The sequence below is a fragment of the Podarcis pityusensis genome, assembly GCF_964106645.2.
Source record: "Podarcis pityusensis genome assembly, chromosome: 6".
NCBI classification, from domain to species: domain Eukaryota; kingdom Metazoa; phylum Chordata; class Lepidosauria; order Squamata; family Lacertidae; genus Podarcis; species Podarcis pityusensis.
In genome coordinates, this window is record NC_138030.1 from 39,085,765 (window position 1) to 39,110,911 (window position 25,147).

General features: G+C 41.3%; 2 protein-coding genes and 1 long non-coding RNA gene across 11 annotated transcripts in view; 2 read left to right on the forward strand and 1 right to left on the reverse strand.

The window, feature by feature from the left end:
- PFKFB2 (6-phosphofructo-2-kinase/fructose-2,6-biphosphatase 2) overlaps positions 1-20,721 on the reverse strand; it is a 34,749-nt gene extending 14,028 nt beyond the window's left edge. For 4 of the 9 annotated variants that reach the window (XM_081009072.1, XM_081009070.1, XM_081009071.1 and 1 more), the window contains exons 1-15: positions 20,230-20,721; positions 19,314-19,458; positions 16,364-16,489; positions 15,597-15,693; positions 14,847-14,913; positions 13,286-13,360; positions 12,617-12,673; positions 10,648-10,772; positions 9,410-9,617; positions 7,807-7,953; positions 7,140-7,244; positions 5,484-5,613; positions 4,690-4,752; positions 3,694-3,764; positions 25-216 (exon numbers count right to left, since the gene is read on the reverse strand). In XM_081009072.1, the coding sequence (XP_080865198.1) occupies positions 25-216; positions 3,694-3,764; positions 4,690-4,752; positions 5,484-5,613; positions 7,140-7,244; positions 7,807-7,953; positions 9,410-9,617; positions 10,648-10,772; positions 12,617-12,673; positions 13,286-13,360; positions 14,847-14,913; positions 15,597-15,693; positions 16,364-16,489; positions 19,314-19,413 (1,563 nt within the window). In that variant the 5' untranslated portion in view covers positions 19,414-19,458; positions 20,230-20,721. The other 5 variants (XM_081009074.1, XM_081009073.1, XM_081009068.1 and 2 more) reach the window with 4 other exon arrangements.
- LOC308478945 lies at positions 18,558-19,887 on the forward strand. Its single transcript, XR_013987394.1, has 3 exons — positions 18,558-18,623; positions 19,070-19,106; positions 19,803-19,887. It is a non-coding gene; the product is annotated as an uncharacterized lncRNA (long non-coding RNA).
- Positions 20,722-20,968: 247 nt separating the features above from the next.
- Positions 20,969-24,536, forward strand: YOD1 (YOD1 deubiquitinase). Its single transcript, XM_081009109.1, has 2 exons — positions 20,969-21,256; positions 23,441-24,536. The coding sequence occupies exons 1-2, from the start codon at positions 21,049-21,051 to the stop codon at positions 24,145-24,147; spliced, it is 915 nt and encodes a 304-aa protein (XP_080865235.1). The 5' UTR covers positions 20,969-21,048; the 3' UTR covers positions 24,148-24,536.
- The last annotated feature ends 611 nt before the right edge of the window (positions 24,537-25,147 follow it).

A 25,147-nucleotide genomic window follows, 5' to 3' on the forward strand; every position in this document is an offset into this window, starting at 1 on the left:
AGATTAGGATAGAGATATTACCACCTGAACACTGTCTTGCAGCTTTTGTTGATCAGCCCCGTCTTGAGCCTCCCGGAACGGAAGAGACCCTGCCGGATTGAGAGGCTGGCTCCCAACACTGTAATTGCGAGGACGTTTTAATGTGTCCGGACTGGCTAGTGGTGTAAAGCTGTTCCTTCTCATCCTTACAGGGGTTTGGCTCTTGGGAAGGTTGTTCTGATTGAAAATGGAGGATATTATAAGGGGTGAGAAATCGAATCACAGAATTTTAAACCACAGTTAAAACACCACTGAATATTGTTGATGCCAGGCGCATATATATATATATATATATATATATATATGCCACTGATATTCATATCTCTGCTTCATATGGTGTGCTCTCCTGCGGTGAAGGAGTACGGGCACATTTCTCTCTTCCTCCAAGTGCTTCTCATAAGTGCAGGGAGAAGGCTGCCATGTTATTGTGAACTGTTGTTTTATTTTATATACATCTAGTTTTTTGTACCCTGCCTTGTTATTGCCTATGAAAACAGTATAAATATTGTAAGTAAAACATTAGCAAAATAAACCTAAATAAGGTTCATTTCTACCCAGCTGTATTTTCTTAGAGAAGAAAAGGGAAATACAAATGAATGAGTAGAGTTTTACCAGGTAGGGAATCCTTCAGTACCGCTCAGGCAGGTTAAATATTAAATGCTGCGTGCTCAAGGTCTCCGCATGCAGGATATAATTCTTGCTCACCAATCAGATAACTTCAGCTATTTTTCTTATGTAAGCTCTTTGGAAGTGTGACACTAGGGCAGCCTGATTTTCAGGGTCTACTTTTGGCTACAGCATTTCGAGTGAATATTTTGTTGCTGCAGCTAAAGCAGCACTCTGTGATGCTCAATTGAAATAGAGCTCATTCACAGCTCCCTGCAATTCCTGGTTGCAGGGCTGGGCCAACACAAGCCTTCTTGGGCTAGTCTAAGAGCTCTCAGGAAGTCACAGAAATAAGTCTTCACGAACCCTTCCTTTGCTTTAAGCCCGTGGTCTCTTTTATAGCACAGCAATGTCACGGAAGAACTGGCAAGAAGCAAAAGTTCAGCACTGTCCCTTGCACTTGAACTATAACACCTGTTCCCTTTGGGTGAATCTGTCAACATAGTGACAAGGGCAGGCTGTTCAGTTTCATTCATTTATTTTCTATCTTTCATGAAGTTTCCTTGATTAGTCCTGAAATCAAGGGAGAACTCCTGTGAATACAGTAATACTTGTTCCGAATGTTCATATTGAACATACTGGCCAGGGAATTGCCTGAAGGCCCATGAAGCCACCAAAGGAAGTCTGGGTCTGTTCAGTGCTTGGATGGGTAACCACCCAGGAACCACATAAATACTGCCTTCTTTTCCATGGATTTAGTGCCTACTAGCGACACAGTATTGCACACCACTTTCCTGGCTTTTGACCCTGGCTTAGAATGGGACAAAAAAAAAAAAAAAAAGCCTGAAATCAAAACGAAGATGATTTAAACAAAGTCCTAAAAAATCTTGGTTCATGCTTACTTTCACCCTACTGTGGCTACACACTGAAATGTATTTTTCTGCCCTTCAGCGTTTTCATAATTGTTTTGCTTTCTGTGAGTCCCAGAAAAAACAGCAAATCTAATCATTTGAAATCTAGATGGAGTAAGAGAGGTGAGGATGGAGGGTAGGGGGTAGAAGGCCTTCCTGCAGAGCAGAGGGCATCTTGTTTCAGAGAAACACAAGAAAAAATACCTTTGTAATTCAAAAGAACATTCCGGTCATTTATTTTATTCATAGTATAGACTGAGGGAAGCTAAGTTAAAACATCCCAAAAGTGTAGTGGTTCACAGTATATTGAAGCCACCTAGTATTTTTTGGTCTTAACGATGCCCTGGGACTTATTTTCCTTGTAAAATAAAAACTTCAAACCAGCAAATTCATAGGATATATATGTCATGCTGTAATGTAGTACCAGTTGCATGCAGATTTTGCATATTCAAAGCACTTAATGCTTTTGAACTGAATGAACCATTGCTATAAGATTGCTAAGCAGTATCTATTGCATACTAGCTATTACAGAGCTGAAGGCAAAAGGCCTAACTGAATGCTTAAAAATAAATAAATCTTGAATTGTGAGTAAACCATTTTTAGCAACCTGAATTAGATCTGTTGGTACAACGGCACTAAGCTCGCAGCAATCTTATTCTTACAGTAAATTAAGCAACCAAAAAAAAGGCAAGGTTGGGTTTCAAGCTGTAATAATGTAACCTTATTTCCCCAAATAACTATATCAAATATATTGGCTGCTATTTTGGCACTTCAAGAAGAAGAGGAGTTTGGATTTGATTTCCCACTTTATCACTACCTGAAGGAGTCTCAAAGTGGCTAACATTCTCCTTTCCCTCCTCCCCCACAACAAACACTCTGTGAGGTGAGTGGGGCTGAGAGAAAGAAGTGTGACTAGCCCAAGGTCACCCAGCAGCTGCATGTGGAGGAGCGGAGATGCGAACCTGGTTCACCAGATTACGAGTCTACCGCTCTTAACCACTACAAGATTTCCCTCCACTTATGACAAACTGATGCAAAGGTCACATTTCAGCCTTTTAATACAGTACAAGAACATACAATGTGTGTACAAGAATTTGGACTCATCCTGTACTTTGGCAACCTCTTAAAGAGGCAATAGATCACCTGTTACATGATGACTGGTGCATGGGTGAGGTGAGATTTTACTTCTTTTTCTGCTTCCTCAGATTTCCAATCAGGTTAGACAGACAGGGGAGGTAAAGGTTTTCAAGTGATTATGTCCACAGGGAGTACATTGTGACCTGGTAAATGCTTGCCTGGATTCATCTTACAGTTCACATATCTAGATATGCAGTTCACGTATCTTGCATGCCAAGAGCAACAATACAAAGCCTAGATGTGCCTACTCAGAAGGAAACACCAGCGAGTTCAGTGGAACTTACTCCCAGGTAAGTGAGTACAGGGTTGCAGCCTGAGCTACTAAGTCTAAGGATGCATCTTTATATTTTACAACTCAACAAAATGGACCATATCTGGAATGCAGCCGTGCTTTTTTTTTACTTCCTAAACCATTAACAGTATACTTTAAAGCTCTAAAGCATTCAAACTGAAGATTAGACATTTATGTCTGAGGTTTTTAACGAAATACTATCATGATAGCCCTTTGTGCATTTTTAAAGTAATAGCCTAAAGAAATACCTTATTCATCCCTAAACAGTATTTTCAAAGCATTCAAAAAATGAGAATAGGCACACATGCACACATATATGAGAATTCTCCCACTGTAAATTTGATCCCTCAATTCTAATCTGATAATATATTCCATGACTTATTTTGAAAAAAAACTACAAGAAGGGGATAGTATTTTCTCAGAACCGAGGGTGGGGGGAGCTGAGTGTGCCAGAAAAAGATTACCCTCCTCATGAGTAAAGCACAATAGGCTCCATCTGAAGTGGACTAGGAGCTTCCCATTGATTTCCAAGTGTTTTGTACCCATAGCCCAATGAAACCAAAGTACTTGGGCCTAAGTTGTAAAAAGTTAATGAGATTTGACAGCTCAAATCTAGGTACATCAAGTTAACAGTCGTGGGTCAAACTTTCAGTTCAGCAACAAACAAAACAGAATACACAGGAAAGGTCTGGCATATATTTTACATACTGTTGTGGGTGGCTTGTCCCGGTGTGTGTCCACAGCTTCCACATTCAGGGAAATCATTTCCAATTTACAGCCTTCATAAATGTGAAAAGGGAATACACTTAAAATCATGCATTACTACATTATTAGACAAGGGGGGGTTACAATAAACACAGAGGGAAAAAATCTTGAAGTGTTAATTTTAACTCCAAAACTGAAATGCAAAGATGCTTCTGAGGAAGAGACAGGGCCTCCACTGTATGCACCCAAGTTTCCTCAACATTCGGTCTGGATTGTTTCTTATTTGGGCAAAGAATTCAACAACACAGGACAGGTTATAGGTGCAATCCAATTGGTGCTTCCTGTTCTTTTGCTAGAAGAAGGGGCGTTTTTTGACCATTCTTGCTTCTTTCTCTCTGCAGATCCTTCCATGCTACCTTCCACCTGCTCCAGATGGTCCTCCAACACTCTGGAGCTGATTTTGGGGGCTGCTGGGAGCTGTAGGAGGGAACTTCCTATTCTGTTAGTACAGTCATACCTTGGTTGTCGAACGGAATCTGTTCCGGAAGTCCGTTCGATTTCCGAAAATGTTAAACAACCAAGGCATGGCTTCCGATTGGCCGCAGGAGCTTCCTGCACTCAATCGGAAGCTGCGGAAGCCGCATCGGACGTTCAGGTTCCAAAGAATGTTCACAAACTGGAACACTCACTTCTGGGTTTGCCAAAACGTTCGACTCACAAGGTGTTCCGGATCCAAGGTACGACTGTATGTGTGTCTGCTATGGCAAAGGCACTTCTGCAGATAAAAGGGCACCAACTGAACACAACCCTATCAGTCCCTCAATTTACAGGAAGTGGGGGGGGGGAGATGATTCAGGGTGGTGAAATGACTTTCTGCTAGCTCTGTGAAACAGCTGCAATCTGAACCCTTGTCTCAAGTTAACATTCTAAGCACTAGTAAGCACTAGAATCATTGCTTCCTCTCTCCCTGCCCACGTTAATAAACCAACAAATACTTACCATAAGCAACTGGTGTGAGTTTAAGGATGGTATGAAGAGGGCACCTCAGGTAGGGCAGTTCATCTATAAGAATACAAGTGGAATCACAGAGTTGGAAGGGACCATGAGGAGCATCTAGTCAAACCCCTTTCAATGCAGGAATCTCAACTAAAATAAGAATTAAAAACTACCAAGCATGGTCCAAAATGTACTTTATGCAACTCTCCTTGTTGCCTCAGCTCAGAAGGAACTTTGTGGTAAATGTGTGAATGTACCTACAGCCTCTTGACAGTAATGCTCGGAGAATGTAGTAAATGCTAGATGTGCAAAAGCCAATTAGCAAGAGATAATTTCTATCAGTCTGTGCAATTATATCCAGTATAAATCACTCACAAAGTGGTTTACAAGAAGTAAGATCCTACACTTGTCTACTCAGTAATAAGTCCCATTTGGATAACTCCTAGGTGAAGTGTGTGTATGGAACTGTAGCCAAAGCATTTTTTAAAATAAAAGCATACAGTCATAATGAGAATGAAAATTAAGAACAATGAAATAGGATAATAGGCATAGAGGAGTTGTTAATGTTGGAACTGCAGTGAGGAGTATGAGCTTCGGAAGTCATGATAAATCTGGTTCCCATGCACTGAAGCCCTGAAGAAAATATTGCGTTTGGGTGATTTGCATCAGTAAGTTTTTAATAGTGATGTGGTTCCTGATAATGCATTTAGGTCATGTGCAGTTTGGCCCCGTGTTGTTCCAGATAACAACGTGCTTTGTAATAGTAAAGATGTACAAAAAACAGCTCTGCTCCTTACCTGCACTCTTATCAAGGAAATAGGCCAGTAAGCATCTCATAACTGCTTGATGAGAAATAACTAGAACATTGCCCTGGCGCTCTAGCTCCATAATCACAGGTTCCAAGCGCTGGACCAAATCTTGGTAAGACTAGGAAACAAAAACAAATATTTACCAGAAACAAAAGGCACTCACCTGATTTTACAACCTCACAAGTTTCAAAGCGATCAGAAATATATATATTAAAAAAACCAGCAGTAGAATTCAATGTGGTACTAAGGAGAAATGCTTGCACTAATGGAACTAATGGAACAATCTCACCTCTGCTCCCCTATATACTGTTCTTGGGGTTCTTCTTACCCCCCAGTGCAGATCTGGGGGAAGTGCAGGGGCACCATGGGGGGGGGGACAGAGAGAGGGAGGAAGCCCTGTTACACTAGCTGAAGTCCTTGTTCCGGCTTTTGCTACTGGAACTGGGTGGCTGAATCTGCCCCCAGCTGAGTTTGTTACAATTAGTTAGTTAGTTAATTAATTAATTAATTAATCACCATCATCTATTAAGACTTATTTTCTGACTCTTCCTTTAGAAACAACAAATGCCTTAAGTGAACCCTTGTGATAATTCTAAGTTATGACAGAATCACCCAAAGTTAGAAGTAATTACTATTTTAAAGATCAGCAGGTTTTCTTCCAAGTTATGAGAATAATCATAATGCCTGAAATCTATCCGACCATACTTAAGTAGAGCTTAAGAGTATGCCTTAATTTTTTTTTAAAAAAACAACACTTAAATTTCACCCAAAAAAGTCACAATTTTGATGATGTGGAAGGAGGCTACCTAGGGAAGTCACAATGAATTCAGATATTCACATTACAAAATTGAGATCTAATAATGGGCCAGACAATATGATAAACTATTATGGAAACAAGCTGCAGTGACCATCAGGCTCCCAGGCTCCCCTCTCTCTCTTCATCAGCACAGCTTCAAGGAGGATTGGGGCAACTGGCTAAAATGTTTTAAATGGTTCTAATTTTGGTTCCTCTGTTTCATTTTTGTTGGGTTGGGGTTGGTTGTTACTTTAATTAGGGTATAATTGTAAACTGTTTATTATTACTGTATTGTTATTATTATTATTGGTTTTGATTTATTGGTTTGTTTGTTGCATGTATAGGATATCTTGTTTTATTAATGTTTGGTGTTTTGTTGTGTTTTATATGCTGTAAACTGCCCAGAGTGGCTGGGGAAACCCAGCCAGATGGGCGGGATATAAATTATTATTATTATTATTATTAGTAGTAGTAGTATCCCTACTGTAACCACGGTTTGAATTTGGCTTGGTTCAAAGAATGTACAGTAAAGATTACCCACATTTTGCTAGAGTGGACAAAACAACAATAAGCAGTTAATCAAAAACAAAAGCAAGCTTCTGATCTCTTCTTTACTACTGTTCTGAAAGAGAGGTGAAGAGGAGCTCACTTTGATTTGTTCCCATTATGAGATACAATGGTTTGTCTTAGCTTCTGAATCAGCTCAGTAAGAGTCCCTGCTGTAGTTTCCTGTTTTACTGTATTTTGCAGTTGTATTAGCAGTTTTACCATTGATCACCGCCTAGCCCTTCAAAACTATAAAGTCAAAAGCAGTAATATTTTATTAATTGATGATAAAAGCTCCATACCTCTCCTCCAGGGTAGCGATAAAGGTATTTATCTTGATCCCGAAGTGCAAATTCTTCTGGATACTTCCTCTGAATTCCTTCATAGGTCATTTCTTCACATACTCCCTAGCAAAATAGGAATTAATTCCAGAAGATAAAAAGAAAAGCTATCTGCATTCAGAAATTCCCCTTTTTAACATATGTGACACCAGTTTGCATTCACTTACAAAAGAGTGAAAATAATTTCAGTGGATTATAGAAGGTTTTATCTCAAAACACGGAGGTTCCATAATTTTGATGACAATGAGATTGTAATCTCATGCCCACTAATTTAGGAGTAAACACTACTGAGTATGCCAGAACTTCCTTTGATTTAAATGTTTGTCTGTTACGTTTTAACTGCACCCTTCCTCCTATCAGAGCTCAGGACATCATGCACCAAAATGAGTAACATCCAAAAATGCAGAACATTTCATGAATTTGTGTGTCAACCTTTCACAAGACTGAGCTTCAAACTTTTGAAATTTAGACTAATTATACTTTTTGAAAAATTTGGCTTACTTGTAATTTCTTGAAGGAAGTAAGTAAAGTTTTATTTAGATTATTATCCTTACATCAAAACAAATCACTTGCAACACCCACCACCATCTTCGCCACCAGTGTGTGGCCTTTCTGTAATTTTACTCACAGCATCAATCTCGTTCAATATCTTCCACTGCTCATATGGGACTCCCAGGGCCTCTGCTGTCTGGATAGTTCTTTTCAATTGGCTAGTCCAAACCTTCAGATCCACAATCTCCTGCTCCTTGATGAACTTTTTCAATGCTTGTGCAAACTAGGATACAATACAATACAATTGAGATGCCTAAGCAGTTTTTAGCTTGTTGTCCTGGGGAAAGATTCCTCTTCTTTTATTAAGAATATGAGAATACCAATCGAAGTCTGATGCTGCTCACAATGCTAGGGCAGGTAGCTACAAGGGCATGCAGAATCAAGACAGATGATGGGAGTCCTTGGAAAAGCACACTTTCCCAAAAGTATGTAAAAACACAGTTTGGTAGAGAATTTGCCATATTTTTTTATATAGGAGTAGAGCCAACCTTAATTTCATGCAGCCCACAAGAATGGGATTCCACAAAAACAAAGAGAGATTTGCAGTGCAGCAAACTCCACCAGCTTTGGTTGTGGTTTTTGTCTACCACTGGATGTGACAACCAACTGACTTTTCCTATGGGCTATTGACTTTTCATACGAAAAGATTTCCTCACTCCTGTTCTAGAAAGAATGTATCTGTGAAGACAAGTAAAAGTATACTTTTGACTTAAGTTTAGGAACCTATCCAATATGAACGATCACACACAACTCTATAAAATTAATTGAAGAACGAGGCTTTCGACTTACAAAAAAAATGATTAAATCGATACACAAGCAATACAGTCGTAACTTGGATCCCGAATGCCCTGGAACTTGGACGTTTTGGCTCCCAAGTGCCGCAAATCCAGAAATGATTGTTCTGGTTTGCAAACGTTCTTTTGGAACCTGAACGGCCGACAGGGCTTCCAAGGCTTCTGATTGGCTGCAGGAGCTTCCTGAGGCCAATCAGAAGCCGTGATTTGTAAGTCGAATGGACTTCCGGAATGAATTCCATTCAACTTCCAAGGTACGACTGTAGTTGTGTAACTTTCAGATATGTAGAAGTTATACGTGTTTTATCTCTTTTTAGCTACTGTTGATTTTAACCATCTTCTGCATGTTTTTAAATAATGAAGAAAACTGCTTTGAGGTTTCAAATAAATGAATGAAACATCTGTAGGTGTTTTCTCAGAAAGCCATTTAATAAACGGAACAATTTTACCAGCCGGAACCCTAGCAGGGTGATAAATTTTGGATTATGATTCTTTTCTTTGCAATTATTGGCTGCATTGGCACATCATGGTGCACCGTAAACCATGGCTTAACATGCACGAGCAAACTGCACCTTGTCCCCACTAACAGTAGGAGGAAACAAATCAAAATCCCTGGGCTAAGAGTTATGCCCAAAATGAAGGATTGATATTTGTCTCACTCCCAAACTACAACCCTTGGTTTGAATGAATTGTATGAAGGGATCCTTGTTTGATTCCTCCTGGTGCAAGGAAGGAGCATTCACGTTGAACCATTAAGTATGGCTTGCTGTGACTTGTGACTATGCTTAGCACAAATGAAGGTGAATTTTGGCAGAAAATCTGACCCTCAACTTAGCTCTTAAAATGCCAATACAGAGAGCAACAAAACTTATGCGTAGACCATACCTGCTTCCCCCGCGCTGACAGGCCTGAATCCCCACCAATCTTGCTAACCAGGTTGCACTCACTCTCACCATGTCTACAGAGATAGATGGTGCGTGGCTGAACATGGATATTCATAAGGTAATAGACAATTTTACTTTGGATGTAATCTTGGACTCTGTTGACAAGGAAGCGCTGCCCTACGTTGATCACTTTAATGAAAGAACGGTCTCTGGAATTCAGAAAACACCAGAAACATTATCAATATAATAATTCAATACAGTGGTGCCTCGCAAGACGAAATTAATCCCTTCCGCGAGTGTCTTCGTCTAGCGGTACATGTTTCACAACCCATAAGTGAATGTATACATATTAAGAGCTGCATGTAAAGTTGGATCACTGAACTCATATACAACAGCATATCCACCGGGATCACAAACTGCTGCATAAATACAGGATACAGTGTGGCGTGAATTCCCATCAGCTGGGTTTGGAATTGGCTCAGAATTTATAAGTTTCATCAGAGATCTGCCAGGGCCTTAAAAATAATTTTGGGAGGCTTTTGTATAACATAGCCCAGCCTGAACCAAGAAATAGGGCTGGCGATGAAAAATACATAAATATGCATAGGGCAGTTGAAAACTCACTGCTCAGCTCAGAAATGATTTTCTGCATATGTGCAGAGAAATACCTACAGGAAATGATGTCGATTATGAGCTGGATAAATTCATTTTCCAAACCAGGTAATTATGAACTTTGGCAACACTGACACTTACAGTAGCGACAGTGCAACTCTGTGAGCCAAACCAGACATGTTTGTGCTAAGGTGATGAATGCTTAGTCTCTTAAGAGTACAGAACAACAAGGAAAAAACCACCTTTCTTTTCTTTACAAAGTGTTTCCAGTTATCAGTGATGGAGAACTTCAAACATGCAAGGATAGTGCTTAAAATTCTAAGCAGAGAGGAATATTAGAACATTCCCAGGAGGCAAGAATGGATATATGTATAAGAGATTGCTGTTTCTGCTACTATGAAGAGTGTTTTCGCATGTTCTAAACAAGTGTGGGGGAAAAGGAAGTCAACTCATTTGAACTTCCTCTCCCCTTGTTGGTTTAGAACATATGAATTTCTAATATCTCGTACAATATCCTTGTGGAAATGCTGAATTGTCACCACATGTAGTTCTCTTCTTGGCTTCATTTCCACCCCAAACACATACAACAACTTGAAAATCTCCCGACTCCTTTGTCCTGCCTCTTACTTGTCATAATTAACTGGATCAAGAGGCTGATAGGTGACTTTATAGCATTCTATTCGCTTTAGGAAATCATCCATCACATTCTCTCGGTTTCTCTCTGGGTAGTCAGGGCTGGAAACCTTCACTTCCTGATCAACAAAGAAAGTTGTTTCAAAAGTTAAGCAAACTTTATACATAAAAAGAAAAGAAAAAGCACTAGTGAAACAAGTGTCTGACTGGCTGCTCCTGAAGCAGCGTGGCTCCAACACACATGATCCCTAAGCTTCCAAACAAAAAGATACTGTTTAAATGTCTGTCTCATCCTGGCACAGAAACAAAGGACAATACTAAATGAACAGTGCATTATTTGCTTTGGGAATAGATAGACTGGGCTGCCCTTTCTATTACCTTTCAATGCATGCTGTTTGCAAGCTTGTGCCAAAAATATGTTCCAAGGTCAATAATCTGATGACTTAATTTTAGCTTCCAAAGTCTTACATAACTTACGTAAATACATCCATTAGCCTTAAGTTACCATACCTAAACCAACACTCTTTTCTTCAAGCTCTGCATATAAGGAAGTAGCCATTGCCAAAAGCTATTACTTACACTCCCCACCCACCCACCCCATTGGAGTAAAATTATGGAGGGGGGAAGTATATGATACATATAAACTTGATAAAATTACTTTTGAAATAGAAATAAGCAAACCCAATGATCACTAAGATGTTCTGGATTTATTTACTCACAAAGCTCGGAAATTATTAAAAAAGTGTCTTTTATGGGGTCAAACCACCGTTCCACTGATCTCTAAGGCCAGGCCAAAAATCCCTCCTCTACATTTGCAGGGCCATTTCTCCCAGCTGGGTTTACTTCAGATATTGCAGCCTGGCTGGTGGAAAAATAACCTCATGTGGGGAAATAACCTCAAGTGTTGAACCCCCTTTTCCAGGTGAGGGAAAGGGGTTTCAACATTCTACAACTGCAGATAGCTTTTGTCATTAAAATCACATGCCATTTGAAAATTGGACTGATGAATCTGTAAAGACACACATTATCTTGTGTAATCTGGCATCTAAGCATGACACTAAAATGCAGGTGTGCTGCTAGCAGGAAGTCTAACTGCAGTGCTGATAGCCAATTTACATGGTACTCTGGCAAAGACCAGGGTCACCCCATTGTAACAAGTGTACTACATAACATGTGAAGGGCAATATGTGGCCATAAACATATGCAGACACATACCAGGGAACTCCATCCACAGTATAGAGTGGCCCTTTGAGAACTTGAAACAAGAGTCTTGGAACAGATAGTGTTGGCAACAGCACTGTCTAATACTGCAATATAAAAAACAAAACCACTGAATGACCTTGGACAGCTCTCATCAGGGCTGGCCCAAGACATTTTGGCACCTGAGGTGAACCACAAAATGGCATCCCCCTCCCCACCAGGGAAGAACAAGGGAGAAAATGTAAAGATCTACATCGAGATCTACTGTCCCTATGGATTCTGCCACCTGAGATGGTAGCCTTGCTTTACCTCATGGATGAGCCAGCCCCAGCTCTCATCGAGAACTAAGAACTAAGCTCTTCAGTATGTGCCATTATTTTGTTTGATATTTTTCAAGTGGTGTTCAAACTGGACTGAATCCAGAGTCAACCCTCAAGACCAGATTTCCAGGGAGATGCAGGGGGAAGGAGGAACCCATGAAAATTGCTGCCTACACCCTTTTCCCTGGCAGAAGCATTCCCCTGAACAGAGTTCCTCTCACAGGAAGTCTACATCCAATCTGTAGTATGCCTTTTCTTTGATGAATATCCACACAACACTGGCAAACCAGCAGGAAGAACAAATGATGCATGAAATGTGGAGCTGGTCTAAAACATCACAAAATGGTGGTCTTTCTCTAGCAACACCGAACTAATGCCAGTTAAGTATTCTGTAACAAAGAAAATCTAAGTAGGCCAACCTCTGGAATATGTCAAATACTCACCAATATATTGGCAGCAATGACCTCTGGATCATCACAGACAGACTCCACAAAAAACACCTGCAAAAGGGTTGGGGGTTGGAGGAGGAAAGATGCTTATTAAATTGCAGGTCCTCTACAGGCTGCAGCCCCCTCAGCCTAATTTCAAAAGGCCTTGGTATGCAATTAGTTCACACCGCCCACTGGAATTTTCTGTCACCAGTAGTCAGATCACTGGGTAGAGAGGAAGGTTGGGGAGAGAAAAGGGAGGGTCAGAAAGAGAGGCAGAAAAGAAGGTAGCAGAAGAGGAGAGGCAGAGGGAGGAAGTGAAATAAACAATGAAAGAGAGAAGGAAAGAGAAATGGGGTGGTCCAGCCACTTTTGCTCTGGCTTTGCTTGATATGGGCTCACCACCTGAATGGGTTTTTCTTTTCATTTAGATTTTGTATCTACAGCTGTCATCAGGCCCCTAAAATTTCTACTTCAGTAATAATAATTTAATAATCAGTAAGTCCTAATTTAGCAATTTAGATAATTCCTTCCCAATTAAAAAGAATCCAAAATGAGAGGTAACCTGCTCTGAGAACTTATTATACACCCCCCCACCCGCACCCACCCCCGCTCTAGCACACAATGATAGACAAGCTCATTTTTTACTTTGAACTGGGAACAAGCTTGTAATGAAGTCATCACCTTAAAAGAATTTTCTTTAGCAAAGGTCAAAATCATGTCCCGCCTCTCCCGAGTTGTGTTAGTTGCATCAAAGACCTTAAAGAGATAGACAAATGTGCCCATCAAACTTAGGTATCTCACGGAACATTAGAAGAATAGGCAGATAACATACAAATACACACATGCCTAGACAGCTTTAAATCTCAGCTAAACATTTAATAATGGATTGAATTCAAGTCCGTCTCATAACAAAATCTCAAAGAACTCTACTGGACTCCACACCTTATTATTTTTAAATAGATAAGCTGGCAGAATCTCACTGCACATATGAAGCAGAACTTCCAGGTCTTAATTACAACTCAAACCACATACTAAAATCTTTATTACATTTTAATCTGCTGCCTCTCCGAGAGCCTAGAGTGACACAACAAATATAAACAGAGATAAAAACTCAAACTTAGGATAGATTGACATGGGGTAGGGACCCTGCTACCCAAGTAAATGAGATTGGCGGGGACAAACGAGGAAGTTTTTTCCGGCTGTGGCTCCAATCTTTGGAACTTCTCACCTCTTGACACCTACAAGTCCAACACATGCCAATCTTTTCAGAAAGCAGTATTTGGAGACAGCCTTAATTATGTATTCAAACATTTGTTTACTGGCCTTCATTAAATTTGATGCTACGATGATTCACAACAATAAAGCAATGAACATGTTGACACTGACCACAAATAAAAGCAGCGGATAAAATATCAGAAACTGTGCTTAAAAGGCCTGGGGGAGTAAAAACATTTTGCCTGGTACCTAAAAGATTATGTTGGGGTTGGACAAGTCCCTATGGAGAGGGAAGTTCCATAACTAGGGCAGTCTAGCCAAGAAAAGTCCTCTCTGTAGTTGATACCAACTTCACTTCAATTTATCAGTTTCTGATGGGAGAGGTACTCAGAGAAGGGCATTAGCAGATGATCTTGGAGTCCAAGCAAGAACATCAGGAAGAACTTTCTGACAGTAAGAGCTGTTCGACAGTGGAATGGACTCCCATGAGAGGTGGCGGATTTTCTTTCCTTGGAGGTTTTTAAGCAGAGGTTGGATGGCAATCTTTCATGTATGATCTAGCTGAGATTCCTGCATTGCAGGGGATTAGACTAAATGACCCTTGGGATCCCTTCCAACTCTACAATTCTATGATTCTATGTGTCTAAGAGCTTTTTCTTTCTTCTTCTTTTGCCCCGACACTTTCCCCATGAAAACCCACTCTTTACTGCTGAAAACAGTTCCACAGAAAAACTGAATTGCTGTTTGTTCCAATTCACTGCTAAAGAGCGGGTTTTCCTGGAGAGAAAGCCATGAGAAATTACATCCTGTTATTAGATACGAGTAGATGTATTCTGGGCTTGTGCCATAAACTCTAATTCATTTAGGGCCCACCTTGAGATCTTGGACACGCCATTAGCCCAGACATACATTGTGAGGCCAATTCTTAATTTCCCCTGTGATGGGAAGTGGTGCTCTTGTGTCTCGGTCCCGCCTGTAGTGGGTCCCAAACCACCAGCTGAAAGCCAATAATCTTGTGTGCACTTACAGCTATCTGGCCAGACTCCTCCATGAGATAAACTTTCACATCTTCAAGAGCCACCAAGGCACATTGTCTGCAAGATAATCAACATCATCATCATCATCAAGTAGGATGGTTTAAACCAAAGACGACATCAAACCAAACTACAGTGGTACCTCTAGTTACGAACTTAATTCGTTCTGGAGGTCCGTTCTTAACCTGAAACTGTTCTTAACTACAGGCGTGCTTTCACTAATGGGGCCTCTTGCTGCTGCTGTGCTGCCAGCACATGATTTCCTTTCTCATCCTGGGGCAAAGTTCTCAACTCAAAGTAACTCTTCCAGGTTAGTGGAGTTTGTAACCTGAGGTGTTTGTAACTCGAGGTACTACTGTACTGGATGCAGTGAGTCAGTGGAATATGTTATACAGCAATAGCCTTCTCCCTGTTTATTTTATAGTGCAACCCACTGAATCAGATATGGGGGTGGCGAAATGGGATGGGCTGCCCCTGGTACAGTAGGATAGTTTCTTCACATGCCCCCCTCTACCCTACTATTCCGCCCTTCCTTTTATTTATTTCTATCCCATGGGGATAACTTACTAAAAGTTGAATGATATCTTGGCTTTTCTATCTTCAAAGGTTTAAAAATAACATCTCCCTGTGTTTTGAGGTTAATTTTAGTGAATTCCAAAACTAGCAACATAAATACTGAATTATGATTATCTGTTATTATTTAACAGTCACCAATATTTTGAGAGATGCTGGCATTAACTTACTTTCGAATCCTCATGGCTTCTTCATTATCATGCCTGAAGAAATCATATGACTTGTACGATTGTACTGCTTCACGGCGGTAGACTCCTAAGTTAAATACTTCACAAAACGGAAATTCAGTTGTCAACATTCCATAATAAATAGTGTTACAGTACTAATAGCAGATGGAAATCTGGTATCTAAATGCCAGTCATCGAAATACCACTATTCATTCAGATTTTACCTTCACTCCCCTCCTCATGGGCCTCACTTAAAAAAGGAGATTAAGAAATTAAAAACATGGCATCAATGCATCCTTTTGTGATCTAAGTACAAATATTGCTGTACTACATGAATACCTATAAATGGTTATTTCCATTTTCCAAATGGGAAAACTGAATCACAAACACTATGCTTATAGAGGCCCACCAACTTGTTTGGGATTCTCAATCACCTAAAGACTCTGGGGATCGCAATAAGAAACTTTTTTCAAAAAATAGAGCTAAAATTAGACTTCTAAAGTACACTGAAACATATTTCTTTTCCTTGTACTGACACTGCCAAAAAGTAGAATACTGTGATACCATTGTTATTTAGCACTTGTTCAGAACAACTTCTCAATTATAGGAAGAAATAAAAAGATAACCACATCTAGGCATAATCAACCAGGACTGGATTAATGCAAGCTTCTAACTACCAGCTTTCCCAGCCACTCGCAGCTGATCAGAAACTATTTATTGTTTTAACTGCGTAGTAACTATTATATCTCATGCATAGAAATATAAAAAACCTTTTGTAGGCACTCCAATCCAGTTGAGGTAGCGAGTTAATTTCTTGGACACATAGGTCTTGCCTCTTGCAGGGAGGCCAATCATTACAATCAGAGTAGGGGAATTGGTCATATAAGAGGCCCATGCTGCAAAGAAAGCAAAGACAGAATAGGTGACTTCTACAAGACTGAAAAAGAAAAATGCTGGCAATAAGCCAAAGTAATGACGGCTTCCCACAACTCCTTCTGCCCATACATCTGCCATAGACAAGGACACCGTGTTCTGCTCCCATAATCAATCAGCGGACTATGGCATGGTTGTATCAGGTGTTTGCTAACGAAGAAGGCTAACCAAGCAAAAAATAGCCACTGACTATGTGCCTCAAACTGAGCATGTCACTCAGTTAAAAATATTTTCCAATTAAGCTGTGGGCTTTTCAAGGTTAACAGAAAAATGTCACGATCCCTCTTGAGAACACCAATGGAGCCAGCTTCCTTTCTGAACATGATGAATATAGATCTGAAAAAAATTAAACTAGTCTTTTATTTGCTTTTTGTCTAAGATGCCGAATTTTCTAACATTCATGCTGCCCTCAAATGAACAGGAGCTGCGTATGATGCTTATCAAGAAATATATTATTTTTCTTCAGTGAAAGAATAGTCTGCAGTTCATGGTAGATACCTGTACATGATTTGTATTCGGTACAGCAATGATCAAAAGCCTAACAAAACAGATGTCTGTGGAACCTGCAGACAAACCTTCCCAACATGATACTCTCTAGATGTCATTATTATTAAATGCAAACTAAATAGAATTTCTCCCCATTTATAGCCCCAGCTTATGGAAGGACTAGTTTGGGGGTGGCTGCTGTAGCTACTACTCCAAGAAATCCTGGCTCCATTTCAGTCAACACCAACGTTCTCAATTATTGTAGTGGATCCAGGATTAAATTGCATAACTGAACATTTTACCAGTGTGTGGCCATATCCATCTCTGACAGATATCATATGAGAGAAACCTGAAGTTACTTCATTACTGGCTTGCCTGGATCTCTTGAAATAAGGTGGAACCCCTAAGCCTACCAATTTTACTAATGAGATAAATTCTCCTCTCAAATGTAATCTGGCAATAACCTAAACAAAATTTCTTCTTTATCCCAAGGTTAAAGGAAGTAGATTGTAACATAAAAATGGGTACAACCCATTCTGCAAGCCGGGCTGAAATAGATGGAAGTTGCAGATGAAGAAATCTCTATTTTTATGCAACTTGCTTTGTTTTTAGTGGGGCATCAGCAAAAGAAGTTCACTAGGTCTAGTGTCAAAAATAAGGAGACATGTAAAGATGAGCTAGGTCTGTCTGAGAGAAAGAACAATTTTAATAGCTTATCTCTACAAGAGTTAAATCACATTTTAGCTTCGGTGTGACAGTCCTGAAAGTACAAAACCGCAGACAACAACAATTTTCCAGATCAAAATTTTGTGTTGAAGGAATTGGGCAACTTATGCTGAAAAAGCAGCCAGGCTTCCTCAAGCTTGGCCCTCCAGATGTTTTTGGCCTACAACTCCCATGATCCCTAGCTAGCAGGACCAGTGGTCAGGGATGATGGGAATTGTAGTCTCAAAACATCAGGAGGGCTGAGTTTGAGGAAGCCTGCTCTACACTGATTGTCTGCTCAAACTGTCAGTCTACCATGACTAAACCCTACTATGGGTCTGTCTGGCCTTAATTTTCAAGGCACCCCCACAGTCTCTTGCTACTCAGAGATTAGGCTGGTGCACTACAGTAGTATAGGATTCAACCAACAAAGTAAGTCAGTGCCATTACAAAAAATTGAGGGATAGGGTTCAAGAAAGAGTCCAAAAATTTAAATTAAAAAAAATGTCATGTCAGCAAAAACAAATTGTATGCAGGCTACTGTACTAGAACAATGCAAGAAACCTAGCTATTACAGGCAGTGCTTTTTCCCTTTAAATATGTTTAGGAGTACTCTCAATTTTGACTCAAGAAAATCACCATTTTATAGTTCAAATAGGGAAAAATAAAAACAGTAAATGAACAAAAGTACAAAGATTCACAAAATGTTTAGGGTACACGTCCCCCCAGAAAAAAGCACTGATTACAGGAATACTGCAGGGACTACAGTCATACAGCCAGAGAAATATTTTGGAATGGGGTGCAGACAAGCAATTTCCTGGTGGTAGAGAGAGACTGGCAGTTGCATGTATATTTTCTGTAATCACAAGACTGCAAGAAGCCCTACCAGCGTAGAAGGAACTGAATGTAAGTTACCCTACTGACCTACTGGACTTCACATTCATTTACTTATTCACCCTCTTCCCAGAGGATCTAAGACAAATAATGAGTTCTAAGAATATAGGTTAAAGGATCCTGGTACTGAGGTTGTTTATTCTTCATTAGCAAACTATCTCATGACTCTGTGACAGTTGTAGGAAGTCTCCTAGAAACTAGGGTCCTACAGCATACAACTAACCCTTTGGCAGACATTCTAAAAGTATACAGCTATTCAAAGTGGGGGAAGTGGTAGTAGTTTAGTCACTTTAACAGAAATGACACAAGTAGCCGTGGGCCAGGCTGACAGTAATTTATATAAAATTAATCCCATTATCAATTCCTTTAAAGTATTTCTATTCCAGTTTTATTTTTATTCTGCCTTTCACAGAACTTCACATATCAAATTAACATGGCTCTCCCTCTTCTCTTTCCAGAGCTTTTTTTCTCCTCAGAACAACCCCTGTGAAACAGGTGAGGCTAAAAGAAAGCTTGTCGCTATATATAATTTAGCTTGGTCTCATAACATCAAGGGTTGTGCCCCGGGGAATAATTCATCCCTATATTTAGCACTGTGATAAATTTGAAAGTTGGAGCACACCCACCCACACCCACCCACCACTTTTGTTTCAGTATTTATATATGTGCTGCCCAGCAAAGCAAAGCATCACAAATACTCACAGCACTTTTTCTCCGAGAATCGCTGATTTGAAGGTTTGTTTTCTTGGTTGCAACCGTTGCTGTTTACCTGCTCTGGTACTGGAGCTGCATCCCCTGACATTGCTACAAGGCACACACTTCCTCACTTTTGATCGCCAGCCTTCTTCTGGAAAACCAAAGGAGGAGTATTATGAAATGCTCAGCTCTCTGGCAGTAAAAGAATAACATGCACAAACAGCAACCTGTCCCTGATGTTCCTTCCAAGAGGGACTAAAGTGGGGCAGGGAAAAGCGGAAGCTACATTGAAGTTGCTAATCAAGGTCAAGAGATACTCATCGTACTATTTTCAAAGATGGCACAAACCCCATAAAGAAGGAAAGTAGGAAAAGGTCTCATTCTCCCTGAAGAGACCTTCACTACCAGGAAATGGGTATTTGCACCGTATATAATCCTTAGCATCCTTCATTTGACAATTACATCATCATCTTTCTCTTTCTCTCTTTTTTGCAGAATTCCAATTGCTAAAGACCTTTCTAGGCTAGAGGGCATTACAGTGATCAGCCCAAAGCCAGCAGTAACACACACCGGTGATCCCAGACATGTAGCCGCGAATAACTGTTGACGAGGATTTCTATCTGGAGTTAGAGCCCTCCTGTCAGTTCAGCAGCTGGAGCCTCAAAATCTCTTGCTCAAGCTCAAAGAGCCTTTCCTCCCGCCGGGCCCAACACACCTGCAGAATTTAGCACGCCGTCGCTGGAGACAGCAAGTCCAGCGTCTTGAGCACAGAACGGGAACCGGTCCGGCAGCTCCAAAGCAGAAATGCAGATTGAGAAAGAGCCCGCCCCCCCTCCTGCCTGCCCCCAAAGGCCAGCGAAGCCAGGGCACTGCAGTGCATCCGAAACCTCAGCAGCAGGTATCCAGGTGCATCCTATTTTACCTTCCAGACGCCGAGAGGGAAAAGGAGGCCGGCTCTGCGAAGATGCGGAAATGAAAACGGCCAACCGGCAGCGCCGGCTACGAGGTGCGAATTCAGTAAGTGACGCAAAGAAACGCAGAAAGAGGGAAACGGAAAAAAACAGTGGCAAAAGGAGGGTTAGCGTACACTTGCGTATGATCACAAGGGTATTGCTCAAGGGTGGTGGTGTAGTTAACGATGTGCATGAAATTACATAAGCCCTGTACATCCATCTTATTTCTTGGGTGTTGCAGTGCTACCGTCGCACTCAATGCGTTCACACGTTCGCGGACTGAGTTTGAAAAGCAACCCGTCCACGACACGTAACCGCGGGCAGGAAACTTATCCAGAGGACTGGTGGCACTTATAATGGGCCAAATGTAATGCAGCAAACGGTTCGGGACCCACGCCGCAAACGCATGTGCAAAGAGGCTCCGCGTAGCAGCGGCTCCTGTTACAAAACAATGTGGGGGAAAGGGAGCGCAGAAAGCCGCCGCCGCCGCGACGAGGCATCTTAAGCCTCCGGGCTCAGAGCCTCCTCTACCGCGCATGCGCGTGGAAGGAATGGCGTGGGAGTCGCTTAAGCCGGATGTTTTCAAGCGATCTTTGGCTGGGAGCTCGCCCCCGAATCTGATTGGTTGCCCCGGTGCCGTGCACGTTGGTTCGATGGGGGAAAGGGACCAATAGGAAGTCTGAGGAAGGAGGCGCGAGCGCTGCCGGTAGCCGCCGCCATTTTGCTGTTGGGGGGCTCTGAAACCCGGCAGCCGCCGCCGGGGCAACTCTGGAACATCAGGCGGCGAGATGTTGCGGTTGCGCTGTAAAGCCCGGAGCGGCTCCTATCCGCTGCCCGGACTCACGGCGCACTCCCGCCTGCGCGAGCTCCAGGCCGCGATCGCTACCCTCACCGGGGTCCCCGTCAAGGCCCAGCGCCTGCTGCTCGGTTTCCCCCCGCTCGGCCTCGACCTCAGCGACGAGGAGCGGCGCCTCGGGGAGCTCGGCATCCACTCTGGTAGGCCTCTTCAGATGAGAAATTTTTGGGGGGTGTCTTAGCTTCCTCCTGAGAAGCCGGGGGGTGTCCCTCGAAACTCCTCCTGGCCCTGTACGATGTGTGGTAGTGTAGCCTTCTGTTGTGTAGCTGGACGAAGGGTCAGTTCACGAGTAGCCTTGGGATATGCGTCCTCGCAAAGTGGCATTCAGAGGCGTCTTACACCGGAACTGGGAACACAGGGTACCGTAGGTAGGCATCGCAACCAAGTGTTACTGGTCTTATTCTGCTCCGCGAATTTGTCTGTTCCCCTTTTTAAAAGCTTCCAAGTTGGTTGCCATCACCACACTTTTCAAAGGTAAGATCCAAGGTGGTGAGCGGATCCAATTATGTCCAACACTGATTAAAAGCAGCCTGTAATAGTAACATAGGTTGGGATTTTCGTTCAGTTTTTTGGCCTGTTAGAATGGATGTATCTATCCTTCCTCCCCAACCTGGCGCCCTCTTGGGTGTTTCAAGCAGTTCCCTCCAGCCCCAGCCACACGACCAATGGTAAGAGATGATGGAGACATAGTCCAGTAACATCTGGAGGGCACCAGTCATTTCCTTTTCTGCCAGCTGGTAAGGAAGGGACAAGCCTGATTTCAGTTGGTGCAGCTGAATGAGTGTTTTCACAAATGGTTTTAGAATGCAATCCTGTGTTCCTTGGAAGTGTGTCCCAGAGGCTATAGGATAGAATGGATCTACCCCTTTAGTGTTGGGAAAGGAGACCTGATGTCAGAGTCTCCTTTTCTGTTTCTTCCTCCTTAGGTGTCTTGGCCCAAACAATGTTGGAGCTACAACATGGTGGGGCAAAAAGGGGGTGTTCTAGGAAGCTGCAAGGATCCAAAGCTATCTATGCCCCCCACAAGTCCACATACAGTGACACCTTGGGTTAAATACTTAATTCGTTCTGGAGGTCCATTCTTAACCTGAAACTGTTCTTAACCTGAAGCACCACTTTAGCTAATGGGGCCTCCTGCTGCCGCCGCGCCACCGGAGCACGATTTCTGTTCTTGTCCTGAAGCAAAGTTCTTAACCTAAAGCACTATTTCTGGGTTAGCGGAGTCTGTAACCTGAAGTGTATGTAACCTGAGGTACCACTGTACAGGGAGGAGGAAGTTTAGACACACTCCAAAAATTGCCAAAATACGTTGCTTCCCTTTCTTTACTTTTGCTTCTGATTACAACAGGAAACGGATAGAAATGCAGGAGTGCCCTTTCTTCCCCTCTGCTGGGTTTACGTCCTATATATCTTAGAATAAAGCAGTTCAATTGTCTTCCATGTTCTCCTCTTACCTGCCCTCTTTAGTATTGGCAGCTTAAGAGGAATAGTTCTGTCCAGCAATAATATTAGGCTGTCTTCTTAACAAATTGTAGTTATCAAAAGATGAGTGGTGCAACATTTCTTTGGAGGGAAACTACACATTGCAAAATATTTCTGAAGCACAGCATGTATTCAATCACATAACAGGAAATATTGAAACAATGACACAGATGTTTTGACATCCTATAATTGTCTAAAATTGGCTGGGTGTTGGTTGTTACTACCCACTAATTAAATTTCAGATTTTTGCTGTTAGTATTAGTATTGAATATTCTCAGCCTACCCTGATGCACAAGAGGATTAGTGTAGCTTCCCATCTATTTAAAATGGGGAATATGCTCTCTCTCTCTCTCTCTCTTTTTGTGTGTATAAATCTTGTTCAGGAGTAGGTTGTAATTCCAAAAACACACTTAATGTGTCATAAAACTCAGTGAGCTGTAGTTCTATATGCACAATAATCCCGTTGACATCTGAAGAAAACATTCAGAAATTGTTGACTGTTAAATTTTAAAGCTATTTCTAGAAGCGCTACAATGAAATTTTGAGTTTTCTGATTTCTGCATTTAGCCACCAGGAAATCATGCTGGCAGTAAAATCTAAATCTTACCTACATATTCATGACCAGTTTTTATAATGCTTTACCTGAGTATCAGAGTACTTAATATATTTTCTCATTTCAGCCTACAGAATATTATTACCCTATTAGATAATGTCGGGGGGGGGGGCATCTGAAAGATTAATTCATGGTCGACTGAGACTCAGTAGGGAGGGACTTGTAGTTCATGCTCTTAATTGCTGCAGTAAACTATACCTTTATTTCTTTGTTCTGTTTTTCTTGACAGGTGATACACTAATAGTTGAAGAAGATGCAGCCAAGCCCAAGACTGAGTCACCCATAGTTACAAAACGGACTGTTCCTAATTCAGTCAGGGAAGCACTCCCTGTGCTTGCTCGGAAGGTTGTTCCAGCAGATAACTCATGTCTCTTTACCAGTATATACTATGTGGTAGAAGGTGGGGTTTATGACCCAGGATGTGCCCCAGAGATGAGAAATCTTATAGCTCAGATAGTAGCAAGTGATCCAGAATCCTATAGTGAGGCAGTACTAGGAAAAACTAACCAGGAATACTGTGAATGGATCAGAAGAGAAGATACATGGGGAGGTGCAATTGAGGTTTCCATTTTGTCTAAATTCTATCAATGTGAAATTTGTGTAGTGGACACTCAGACGGTTAGAATTGATCGTTTTGGGGAAGATGCTGGCTATGCCAAACGGGTTCTTTTAATTTATGATGGTATTCACTATGATCCACTTGAGCGTAAAATTCCCAACTCAGATATTCCACCCCAGACAATTTTTTCAGCATCTGATGACATTGTCCTTGCACAGGCTTTGGAGTTAGCAGATGAAGCCAGAAGAAAAAGACAGTTTACTGACGTAAACCGGTTTACATTGAGATGTATGGTGTGTCAGAAAGGATTAACAGGGCAAGTGGAAGCCAGAGAACATGCCAAGGAGACTGGGCACACCAACTTTGGAGAAGTGTGAATTTTCTGTGGGGTTGGTTATATCTACTACCTCACGGAACAAGAACAAGCCTCCAGGTTTTTAAATAAGCTGTATGTAATCAGATGAATCCATTATAAGCTTGAAAGACCTAAATTTAATTATGGCTGATGCGCACAGGTTTGCTGTGGTTAGTTTGAGAAGTTTACAAGCGTGTATGTGTGCCATTTTCCAACTGGCTTGGAGTGTTCTTTTGCATGTCTAAGAGAACTAGAGACAACTATTGATACCAACTGCTCTTGAAAGAATCTGAACAGCTGATGCAGGAATTCCTCTGTGACACAACTGATTATGCACTCACTACTGTAGCTAGCTAGGCTTGCATATAAGATTTTAGAATCACTGATGGAATAAAAATGTCAGCTTGGTTACAGAGTTTTTGATTATACAGTCTACTGAAGAGTTTAAGTTGGTTTCCATTCAAATTTGGTAAGATTACTTGTGTCTCTCAGCTTTGTTCATGCAAAATGTGTGTATTTGTTTAACTAAAGGCAGATAAGCTACACAGTTGCCTCTTCAATATAGGAATCCCAAAGTTGGTTTATTTCAAATCACTGAACAAGCATACCATGTTTGCGTAAGTGAAGCTGTCATGATAAAGGGCTTCAGCTTGGAGGTTTAGTCTTCAGCTGTCTTAGATAGTGAAAAGCTACCAATAAGACCACATTTCCTTAGTACTTAATATATTGGTGCCCATTAATTATATTTTAAACTGTTGTTGCCTGCTTGGAGGCTTACGTGCATTACGTGCATGGCACGTTCTTCAAAATTACTGAAATTCCAACATTCCAAGCAATACAAATAAAAGTTTTTTAAAACAACAGATAAATCATATACTCAAGGTGCATTGGGGGGGATATTTCATGCCCCCTCCCAAATTGCCACATGTTTATTTGCTTAATGTGGAACTTTTGGGGCCAAATTCCAAGTAAGTCTGCCTCTTTTCTGGTTTCTAAATATGGCAGTGCTGGATTTTGCTAAC